At 40.4% G+C, this 12364-nt stretch overlaps 1 protein-coding gene across 1 annotated transcript in view; it reads left to right on the forward strand.

Annotated features, from left to right (window-relative positions):
* Positions 1 to 11123, forward strand: part of PHLDB2 (pleckstrin homology-like domain, family B, member 2) — a 63061-nt gene extending 51938 nt beyond the window's left edge. Inside the window, exons 14-18 of the mRNA XM_009323929.1 lie at positions 1169 to 1259; positions 2243 to 2389; positions 4966 to 5185; positions 8348 to 8433; positions 9185 to 11123. Coding sequence (XP_009322204.1) covers positions 1169 to 1259; positions 2243 to 2389; positions 4966 to 5185; positions 8348 to 8433; positions 9185 to 9325 — 685 coding nt within the window. The 3' untranslated portion in view covers positions 9326 to 11123. The remainder of the gene's footprint in view (positions 1 to 1168; positions 1260 to 2242; positions 2390 to 4965; positions 5186 to 8347; positions 8434 to 9184) is intronic.
* Positions 11124 to 12364: the final 1241 nt, after the last annotated feature.

Below are 12364 nucleotides of genomic sequence, written 5' to 3' on the forward strand. Positions count from 1 at the left end.
TATACTTCAGATAGATTACACCTTTTCTGCAAGCTTGGGTTAAATGAGGTATGTTATTTTTATATTGTATTGTATCCTGTCATGAAACATAGCCCCAGTATCAGACAGAGAAATGTCTTCTGAAGACTGTCACACTTCTGACAAAAATCCTGGTCTTACAGACATAAGCGTCAGAGGTGTGCTCAGAAAGGGAAGGGGGGTGTTCTTACTTTTTTCTTTTCCTTGTCCAGGACGCATATTTGCGTCCCTTCACAGTTGGTCTGTACGCTGTTAAGTAGCATGAACAAATCTGCCATCTGAGACCCGCTTCCACTTGAGTGGTCAGATAGTGTTTTCAGTACAATCCCAAGTCAAGTTTCTCTCTGCCCTAAACATTTGACTCCATTCTATTTCCTCCCGTTGTGCTTCAGTCTAATGGCATCATCAATGGTGATACAGTAATATTTAACAGCAACTCTTTTTCTCTAACAGCGTAAGATGAAAAATAAAGTAGAGAGCACGCCATGGAAATGCCACAGTTGAAATGGCTGTTAAATTGAGATGAAACAAAGAAACTGTATTGGAGAAAAGAGACAAAAGAAAAAAGGACAGGCAAAGGTGATAGCTGTGTTGTGCTGGGACAAGACCGAGCACTCTTTGTGATTACCCTTGTTTCTTTGGCTTGCCGGTTACTTTAACTAGTAGATCCTTCCTGACACTACTCTGTCACTGAATGGCCTTCATGCATACCTCTTAATCCTCCTTATTTTTATCGAGCATTTTTTGATGATGAACTCAGTGAGACACAAAACAGACAGAGTCTTCAGCCAGAAAGGCTGGTATATTCAGATGGCTGCTAATGCCAGCTCTGAGCATCGGTAGTGTGTTCTGTTAGGACATGGTAACCACCTCCATCCATATTGTGTTATCTGGCAGAAGATGACAGATCACAGGGGCCTGACAAGATGCATTTTTAGGCACTCGAGTCTGCATTTTTCACAACTCTGCATGGGGAATGTATACATTGAGAGCGTACCATATACTTTATACATCATTTTTTGTTAGTGCCTACTGCACTGAATTGGATTAGAACAGTATCAACTCCATTCTTAAACTGTCTAATGTTGGACTGTAAAATATGTCTTTAAATACCAAGTATTCTTTTAAATAACTGATTTTTTCTGTGCAGTGCTAGCACTTCGAATGTTGCAAGAATAGAAGAGATGGAGAGACTTCTGAAACAAGCGCATGCTGAAAAGACTAGGCTGCTTGAGACCAGGGTAAGCGTAATTTTATAAGTAAAACTAAGTTAGTTAGATAATATCCTCCTAAATGCAGCATTGGACCCTAAATATTTTACACATAATAGGCACTTAAAAAATTACCTCTCCCCCCTTAGTTTGGTCTGGTTTCACGCTCACGCTACATCTTTGAGCCCATACGCAATATCTGCTCTCTCAATGGGTGAGCTGATGGCAAAATCCCATCAGAAGCTAGGTCAGCACTGCTCCTATACCTGCTAGGAGCTGCTTAAGAACCACCTTCATTTCTAGAGTGGTAATATTTGCAATTCTGATTCCAATTCTCAGTCCGCTTTGCTGGATATGTATTTCTGCCTACTTAAGAGGCTGTCATGGTTTAACCTCCGTCGGCAACTAAGCACCACGCAGCTGCTCGCTCACTCCCCCCCCCGCCAGGGGGATGGGGGAGAGAATTGGAAGAGTAGAAGTGAGGAAAAACTCGTGGGTTGAGATAAAAACAGTTTAATAATTGAAATAAAATAATAATAATAATATACAAAGCAAGTGATGCACAGTGCAATTGCTCACCACCCGCCGACCGATGCCCAGCCAGTCCCCAAGCAGCGGCCCCCCCCGCCAGCTTTCCCCAGTTTATGTACTGAGCATGACGTCACATGGTATGGAATGTCCCTGTGGCCAGTTGGGGTCAGCTGTCCTGGCTGTGCCCCCTCCCAGCTTCTTGTGCACCTCCAGCCTTCTCAGTTGGCCGAGCATGGGAAGCTGAAAAGTCCTTGACTAGTGTGAGCACTGCTTAGCAACAACTAAAACATCGGTGCCTTATCAACTTTGTTCTCATACTAAATCCAAAACACAGCACTGTACCAGCTACTAGGAAGGAAATTAACTCTATCCCTGCCGAAACCAGGGCAGAGGCAAAAAGGGATTTAGTCCTAGCTTAGAAATTACATTACCAACTATAGTTTCACATATAATTGAAGTCCTGCATGTGCTGTGGTATTTAGGAACGGGAGATGGAAGCTAAAAAACGAGCTCTGGAAGAAGAGAAGCGCCGCAGAGAGCAACTGGAGAAAAGATTGGAAGAAGAAACTAGCCAGAGGCAAAAATTAATTGAAAAGGAAGTCAAAATACGTGAGAAACAAAGAGCACAGGTGAGATACATTGACATGCAATGTTTTTTAAGTGCAAGACTTCCCCTTGATATACGACGGGACTAAATGTATTTCTGCCAATGGTAAACAGAACTGATTTTCTCTTCCAACCTTAATGATTCTATGATTCTATGACTTCAGTTGAATAGATGGATTTAGTATTTCTGAGGTGTAACTGTGCTGCTAAAAGTATGTTTGGGCTCTTGGAGCCTTAGATAGATGTCCAAGTATTAATTTAAAGTTAACTAATAGCATAGACATCTATTTAGCATCTTGTATCTAAAGTATAAATATTAATCCTATCAGGTTTGTTACTGAGTATGGGCAGAGCAGAATTTTTTAGCCTGAACAACAGAAATTTGTGAGTGTGTTAATTTTATAAAACATTGGGTTTTTTTGTTTTGGGGGTTTTTTTAAATTTCTTTTAATACATAAAGTATCTTGGAATGTGAATTGTCACTTCCAAATATTTGCCCGAAAAAAAACAGATAAAGAAGCTTTTCCAGCTCCACATCTACTGTTGAGAGAAAACTGTATTTTTCTAATGTTACTGGGACTACACAACATGAGAAACATTATTTAATTAAAACAGTGTTGCCTCCTACATCTTCTTGCTTCTTATTAAGATTTAGAGGTATCTTGAGCTTTCTTTTAGGCTTAGAGGTCTTACCTATTTGTTTATTCCACCACAACTAATAAGATCTACATAGTACAGCAAATAGACTAGGCAGTCATTTTTTCGTTAGTATAGTAGAGCAAGACAATGTCTCCATCAATATATGTATTTGAGTGCAGAAGATTCCATATCATGTTTGAATATCTTTCTGCTTTTATCTGTGCTACCGTTGCTAAATATTTGTTTCATGATATTATTTTTTTATGAACACTCCTACATAACTTGCCTTTCTAATTGATAACGCTAAATCAGAACAATAGGACAACCCCAGAGGAACTTTAAGCTGTTTCTGGTTAAATAAATCCATTCCTTTGTTTTTATATAAAATGTAGTTACCAAATGTTAAATTTTATGCATACTTTACTTGACTGCCTTCTTTTTTTTTCTAACACATTTTAATGACAACTGAAGTATGGCATAAACAACGATGTGATGCTTATATCTTTTTCCCAAATTGGAGCGTGCATGTGTTGTAATAAAATGCCCTATCAGTTACTGCTAATTGGCAGACTTGGCAGAGAGGCTGAAGACTGAATTGGCAGGAAGACAAAACATATCTGTCAAAAATAACTACAATTTTTTTGTTAACTTTTTTCTTTCCTTTGTACCGTGAGACCAAATTTTTTTTTTTTTTTCAGCACTTCCTGACACTTAGAAACGTAAGCTCGGGGAGGGAACTCCACCTTTGCACTTGCCAAAGCTGGTGCCAGCTTGTATCATACAGGACTGCATAATTTTAGAAGGGTGCTAAGAGTTCTTGCGGGCAACACAGCTCCCATTGCGCCAAGAGGTTCTTGAGAATGGAATGACGGAAGGTCCCTTTGATTTGTGACCCATAGTGGGATTTAACAGGCTAACTTTAGGCATGGAGCAGGGGCAGATTAGATTCTTCAGGTCACTGACTTCTCTGGAGTCGGGGGGAGAGAGAGAGAGAGGGAGATGCTCCTTTCACGGGTCGTTCAAAGCACCTAAATTCAGCTTCTGTTCTGAATCGCCCTGTGATGTCGCCTCTGTCTGCCTTAACTGCAGCAGGAGCCTTGGGAGACTTCTCTTCTGTGTTTAAAATGGAGGGCGGGGGTGTGTGCACAGACCCTTCAGGCACAGAAAACAAGCATATTTCCTCAGCTGGCAGAGGTCCCAAATCACCACCACCTCCTGCTTGTTCTCCCTACTGGTACTATCCAGGCTTGATGCGGAGTCTTGGACAGCAATCAAGAATGAGGCGCCGTTTCCTGTGCTGCTTTGCTGTCTCTTGCAGAGGCGTGCACTTCAGCTCTCCATACCGTATTGCCGACTGTGAACTAGATACCACATTTAATTTGTTCAGAAGAAAATAATTCTATTTTGTTCACAGCAATCTCTGTGAAATAGCGATTACAGTTCACTCTCGTTATTGATTTTTCCTGCAATAGCATGTTCTTATTGTTTATATTATACTTGGCATGAAAATACCTGTAGCAGTAAAATATTAATGAGTGAGATATGTGTAGTGAGTATCTCGCCCAGAGAAATAAAGGGTTTGCTTAACATCATGCAAATGAAGTTCTTATACTTCATCTAAAGCAGCAACACACCTTTACATTTAATTAATGTTTTAAGTCTGAAACAACCTTTCTATGCTGTGGCCCCTGGCTTACCAGCTTATCAACTGATGATTTCAAGAAACTCCTCTGCTCTAATCTCGCTTTTTATAAAGTTATCCAACACTTTGAAAAGTTACAAGTTTTAAGGATTTTTTTTCTTTTACAGAAAATCAGGGTGGCAGCAAAAGCTCTTTATTTTTCTTATGTTCATTCTTAGAATCTCCAGGCAGTTTACGGTTATGTCGTTGCAGCAGAAAGACGGAAGGAGAAGTAAGACTTCTGTTAAAAATAATACGATTTTCTTTTCTTTACTGTAGGCCCGTCCTTTGACTCGCTATTTGCCCATTAGAAAGGAAGACTTTGACCTACGAAGTCACATCGAAACGGCCGGTCACAACATAGAGACCTGTTACCATGTCTCCCTCACAGAGAAGACCTGCCGAGGCTTTCTGATTAAAATGGGAGGAAAAATTAAAACGTGGAAAAAACGATGGTTTGTTTTTGACAGAAACAAGAGAACTTTTACTTATTATGCAGGTAGGTTGCAGGATCACTACTAGGGTACGCCTGTCCCTCTGTTTTCCTATCAACCTCAGCTGAGTTATGAACATGTAGGGAGCCTCGAGTAAAACTTACATTTCCATTTCGCTGGGTGTTTTATACGTACACTGAAGGGCTCATGCAATCCCTTCCCTATAGGGTTCAACCCTAATGCCAGGTAAGACAGAAATGAGCATAACAGACAAAGGGAGAGATGTGGATAGGCAAGAGGAAAAAATGGAAGATCATCAGGTTCCTAGTATGCAGGATAATGGCTCCACATAATTTATTTTTAAATATTATATACTTCCCCCAATGACAGAATGATTTCTTGTACCCTTCATACAAGAATATAATTTATACTTACCATGAAAATTAAATGGAATGCTTCTGCAGTCCCATTGCTTGATGTGCTGAAAAGTCTTTCGGGAAATTAAATATACAGGAGTAGATTTTTTTTGAGTTTGCCATACTTTGAGAGTATAAGGAATTTCAGACGAACAATATGCAATACTCTAAAGAGGATTCTGTACATTAAGTTGTGTTATACAATATCTGGAGCCATTATAAGCATTACGTTAATTTGTTATCTTGGGGTAAACCCAGAAATTTGGAATTTAAGCACATATATGTCTCTCCGATTGCTGTGCAAAACTACACATGGTTTGATTTTGAAGTTTCAGAGGAAGCCAGAAAAATGACTTTGTGTTCTGAATATTTATTGTTAGGAGATGTCAGACAGGGGGCATATGTAGGATGGTCATTGCTAAGAAGCAGAAGAAAACATTGAGTACAAAAACCGCCCAAACAGTTCCACTTCCTTTTATGACATTACTGCTTTCCAGCAACTCATAAGGAACTTAAAATTGATGGCAGGGTTATGCATTGCTCAGTCCATCTTTTTTAAAACACATACCTGAATTCATTACATTCATTCCTTACATGCCCACTGAATATTTCTTACTGGTTTGCAGTAATACTATGAAGAATATAACAAACTTTTTTTTTTTTTGTTCTTAACATCTGGTTTATTGGTTAGCAAGCCCTGTAACAGACAGTAGTATTTCCATCTGGTACGGATCTTCTTTTTTTTAATTTTTTTTAGTAGTTAATAGTTAACGGTTTCGGTTTTGAGTGCAATGCAGTTGCCAGAATGCAATTTGGATTACCAAAGAAAACTTTTCATAATGTCTCAAGGAGTCCAGCCAACAAACATAGTTTCATGAGAATTCTGTAGCAGCAGCGCAAAAATGCAGCTGCTTGTACGAGTGAGGATCCGTCTAGATCTTTAAATATATAGTAAGCTTCCAAAATAAATATTGATGCTGTAAATTCAGAGTAATTGAACTCTAAGTGAATATACTGGTATATTGGTTTAGTTCTGCAAGTGTACTGAACAAAGAACTTACCCTAAGGTCTGTCAATTTAGTGCAGCGACTGAAGCATCTGCACTTTCTGACCTGAAGCATACGGGGAACTCTACAAAGACTGTTGCGATGGGAGCTTGTGGGTACCTGAAATGCTCTTGTAACCAAGACCCCAGGTGGGGCTTGAAATGGATCACTGTTCGCTTGTACTGCATAGACAGTATATTTACATAGTATTGCATTTAGCTTAGTATAATGTGTGCTATAATGTCGTAATCTTATACCTCAGTACTTCTACTGGTCCCCCGGGGGCTGGCAGGGACTGTATCATTTGGTCTCTGGGATTTCTTTTTGTCATCATATGAAGCTTTGGAAACTGCCTGCAGCTACCGATAGGATGTAAGCCGAGTTTCGCGAGTGCTCAAAATGACAGCAGACTCTCTCACGGGACTGATAAAGATGTTCTGCGTGACTGTTCAGTGTTAAGGTCATACTAACTTGGGATCAGAAGGCATTATAATCCCCTAATATGAAAGTACTGGGAGTGGAAGGGAGATTGCCCTTCAGCGTCACATGCAGTTGTGATGCTCCTTAACACCCCCCGGGATTATTTAACAATTTCTCTTCCACTGCAGAACAACAGAGGGTACTGTAGATGCTTATCTGCCCTGTACCTTGTTCTTGTGAAACGTTATAGTTGTGACTGTTAAGACATTAAGTTCACAGTCTGTATCCTCCTTGCCCTAGTGATTCACTAGCTAATGCTGGGACTGAAGGCAATATCAGAAGATGTCTAAAACAGTTTAGAATTGACCCCCCGCAAGTGTCTGCTTCTTTCCATTGCCTTTAAAGGGAGATTAAGTCTGCTGTCTCTCCGTTGTAGATATCAAAACTCAAGTGAGAAGACTCCCACCCTGTTTTGCAGCTTTGCTGCAGTGGGATATTGGCACCAGAAACACAGTCCCACTGGATAACAACCGACTCCTTGTCAGCAGCCTCCCCGGAGTAACTATCCATTCAGGCGTTCTCACCTCGGGCGCTCTGAAGCAAATGGGGAGGTTCCTTTTCGCAACAGAGGCAAACAGCGTCCAATTAATTTGGCTTTTACCTTGGGTGTCAGAGTAGGAGAGTGCAAACAGACAATTATGGTGCTGCAGCTGGTGCCCAGGAACTTTTATCCTCGTGTAAACTTTTCCGTGTGTCAGAGCTGATAGAAACTTGCCTACAATCTGCTAACCTCACATCTGAATAATAAGTATTAGCTTGAGACTGAGGGAGATTATTATAAACGGGAAGAAGTATTTTTTTAAATAAGTACAAGCACAAATGATGATCTAATGTAAAGCTTTTGGTATCAAATTGTATTTCAAATTTGCTTACCGTAACAGTTTTCCTTTGAAGGTAAACTGTAGGTCTTAGCCTGCGAGCTATGTGAAGTCTGGCTGGCTTTCATGGAACTGGAAGATTGGATGTATCTCAGAGACATCTGTCCTTCTGTTGGCTAATACCGGCCATAACGTTTAGACACTTCCAAATAGATGAGGAAATTGCAAAAGCTTTATTTCCTTAGAAACCAGGTAGAAAAGAAAACATATTAAAGTAGGAAATGCATCTCTCAACAAAACCGACCAACTAGTAAGAAAGGTTGAAGATTTCTGTGGAATTTCACAAGCAGAAGTGTTAATCCAGTTACTTATCAGCTGAACATATATGGAAATGCAAATTAAGCTTTTGCTTCTTGAAGTACTGTTCATTTCAGTTCTCAAAAGTCATTCTCTCTTTTCCATTTTAGACAAACACGAAACTAAATTAAAAGGTGTAATATATTTTCAAGCTATTGAAGAAGTCTATTATGATCATCTAAAGAATGCATATAAGGTAAACTTTGTTGTTACTGTTTTAACTGAGTGTCATATGGCAATACCCAAAGTATGGTAGCTGCTGCTGTAAAGTCAAAGGGAGTGCTGACACTATTAAAACAAACAAACAAAAAAACCCCGGAGTGGAGGAAAAGGAAGATGAAGCCAGATCAGTGATTAGCACTGAGGGTTTTTTTATACTGATGAAAGCAGAGATAAGGGAGCGCCTGCCTGCCAAGTGATGGTCCCACATGGGATTTGCTGTGAGGAATTCCTTAGTCCAGTGGCGAGACCGCTGAAATCAGTGGCTTTGGCAAACCAAGGGATGGCTGTGTGCATCTGTCAGGGAGGGAGTTAACTGGTGCCCGCAGCTCACGGCACCCCCAGCCTCTCATCTGTAATTTAACTGTGCTGTGAACAAGCCGAATATATCCTTGGCACGTGGATTGTGAAAGCCAAGGTGGTATTGACCACTGGACACAGAGTGGGGGAGTCAGTTGTTTGGGCATGAAACAACAATTTGGAGCCCGGGACTACTGTGTAATAGTCTGGTGGAAATACGTCGTAAAAAGTGTTTATGCTGGACGCAAACACTGTAAACACATCTCTGCTTCCAGTGCTGCAACGTAGGATGCAGTGCTACAGCATTTTGCATTTTGTCTGTCTCCTTAACCTTATCATAAATCTCCCTGTAAGTAGTTTTACTTCTGGTGCCAACAAATGGCTTTTGATTTCATTCTTTTGCTACCCTTCTTTCTGCTTTGTTTTAGAGTCCCAACCCGTTGCTCACTTTCAGTGTCAAGACACATGACCGGATATACTATATGGTTGCTCCTTCGCCAGAAGCCATGAGGATATGGATGGATGTTATTGTTACAGGCGCAGAAGGCTACACCCACTTCATGTTATAATAAAAGGGCATGCAACAGGGCATACTGCAATAACGTAACATATGAAGTTAGCCATACGCAGTGACATCTGAAAAGCCAGTGAACACTCTGAAAGGTCCTCCTTATGATGTGCACCCGAAACCTCGGAATGAGACGGTTTTACAAATGCATTGAAAAGGGGGGCTTGTTACTTGTTTTAGTTGATCTTTATAGGAACGGAAGACCTAAAGCTGTTGGGAGAATCGTAGTGCTCCAGAATGGATAATCGGGCAATTTAAATTACAGCATCTTGATTCAATGGTAATTCTCTACAAATTCTCTTATGCGGAGAATGTCTTCGTAAACTCATACTAAACAGTTTACAAATGTGTGTGTTCTCATCAGTATGCAAAAATTCTAGTAATGGAACAAAAAGGTGTAATAAGCATATATTTTAATATGCAGCATTTGACATTTATAGATGATTAGGTGACTTTTTAAAACTTTTAGTCGAGTATTTTATAAAAATATAAACAAAAGAGCAACCCTAAGGTACACAGAGTTCTTGCCTTAGTAGTGAAGTATTACAACAGAGCCAAAGAGTTATATGGTTCCCTTACAATGTTTTCAAATTGTTAGTTGTACCTAACTTTCTGTAAGGGGACAGTGCCAAAACTCTTCATGACTTTTAAAGAAATTAAATTGTTACGATATTCTGTGTGTTCAAACACCCAGTGACACCAACTGTTATGCTTAAAGTTTGCATCTATGGAGCTCAACAAAAAAAGAGGAGGATAGCTTTATAACGATGTGTTTTTTTCCACAAGGATATGAAATGGAAACACATGTATTAACCTCCTCATAAGGAGGGGATTTTTACAGCAATTTTCTCTTACGTAGTAGGGTCCCAGCGTGGTTCTAACCTTACTCTGTGCCACGTGAACGGTCTACTGAAACCTCTCAAACATTGGTCCCCTTGAAGCCAGCATCAAAATCCCTACCTACCTAAATTCTTTGGAGCCAAGTTTTCAGCCCCTGAGAGTTTTGTGGTTTTTTTTTTTTTTTTTAAATGCATGTCTGCACAGAACAATGCTGTCAAACAGAATAAAAAGAGAGAGGCAAGTTCTGAGAGTTTACACTAAGCAGTGTATGAATAAAAAACCCTGAAAATCTTAAGTAGCAGAGATTGAGATTCCTAAAACAACAAATATACTGAGGGTGCAGTGGCCTCCCATTTTAAAATCACTTCCAAGTCCTTGAGTAATATTGCAAAAACATAAATTATTTAATTGAACTTCAAGAAGGTCTCTTATAATAGGACTTTACAGAGGTTCTATTTCAGTAATCAAACTTATGTGCTATGTGGTTTGTGTAATAGAAGAAAGCACATTAGCCTTTTTTTTTTCCTTGATGAAAAGTTAATGGCTTTTGATGGAACAAATAAAAAAACTGAAAGCAGAATAGAAGTATGCTGGCAGAATATTTTTTGTTATATTTTTTAAACCCTGTATCTGTAATGAACGGGTTGAACTTTTTGTGGTATACACAGGTGATATGGTTGCTCTAGCATGACGAACATCAGTTTCAACTTGATTCATGAAAGAAGGGACTGTTGTCGCAAGATAATTGTTATCATCTGTGCAGATCACAGATGATCACAGCTTGTAATCTAATGATTTAAAACACTATCAGAAATAAATTGCTTTGGTTTATATAATTATTATTTTTCCCTGATGTATCTTGATTTTACTCCTAAGTATGGTTATAAAGGTTTTCTAATAATGGTTTTTGTATCCTGCATGATGCAATGAAGGCATTTCAATAAACATTTTTAAAAATACGCTTGTTTTAAATATTCACTTGCTGCTTCATCTTCAGACATTTCTGCTTGTCTTTTAAATAGTTGTATACAGTTTTGCAAGCAATTTTGTATTTTTTAGTAGTGCTTAATCTAACCATTCCATGTGTTTCCCCATGAAAGAGCCATGGAAAATAATCTTTCAGATGGCAGTGAAATTAGGAGTGTTTACCGCATGTACATACTACCTTTCCCATTTTTTATGACCCTGTTTGAAAAATTTATCACCAGCCTTGGACATGGACAATTTTTTTGTTTAACTGCAAAACAGAAATTGCTGAAGTTTAAGGGTTTTCCAGTTTTCCCAACATTTGACTCAAATTGCAGGAAGCATTAGCTCATTGTAGCAGCCCATGCAGTTTTATGATTTTTTTCACTATGTTTGCTATCATCATCACAAAGCGAGGTGGATTTTGTAGTAGCGGACATCAAGACAACGTAAGGAAAGCATGGGGGCAGGCACCATCTTTTACGATCAGTCCGCAAGCCCTCCAAGCTTACCCCCACGGGAGTCACGTACCCACTTACCCTGAAGGGCCTCCAGCAATTGCAAAACCACGTGGGCTATGTCTTAAGAACCTCAACTGCTCTGTCCCTTGACCTGCCTGCTGACAGGGGCCGGGCTGGCCCTTGCCTGGAAAGATACCTTTGCAGGCATCGGCTCCTCTCAGCGTCGTTTTCTTCCTTTCTGCGTGGCCTGTATTATAAAAGGTACAAGTGCATAAAGATGTTCTGGAAGGAAAACCTTGTTTTGACTGCCGTGCCCGTGCAAATACGGCCAAGGAGAGATGGGTAAGGAGGTAGGGGCTGGTTCAAAAGCCCCGTAGGCTGAGGAAGGTGCAGGCCCCAACACTGCCGGAGAAGCGACCGAGGGAAGGTCGGTGGGTTTTGAGATGTCCTTCCCGGCCACCCGGCAGGGCCAGCTAATTACGTGCATTACATCACACCTAGATTACAAAGCGCGTCCTTTGTAACCCTTCATAGCCACAGACCTACAGGCTACCTGAAGCTCGGGGGTTTCCAGAGCGGGTCTTACCACCCCTGGTCTGGTGCGGAGAGCCCTTCAAGGAGGGTCCCCTCTCCAGAATACGCACGCGCCTGGAGAAACGCTCATTAAGGGCTTTTACTGACAAAACTTTGTTTTCTGTTTCACAAGTAAGCAGGCGGCGCTACCTACCCCGCCCCGCCGGCCTGCAGCCCCGCTGCGCAGCCGCCAGCCGCCG

Source organism: Pygoscelis adeliae, unplaced genomic scaffold (assembly GCF_000699105.1).
Source record: "Pygoscelis adeliae isolate BGI_AS28 unplaced genomic scaffold, ASM69910v1 Scaffold124, whole genome shotgun sequence".
Lineage (NCBI taxonomy): Eukaryota > Metazoa > Chordata > Aves > Sphenisciformes > Spheniscidae > Pygoscelis > Pygoscelis adeliae.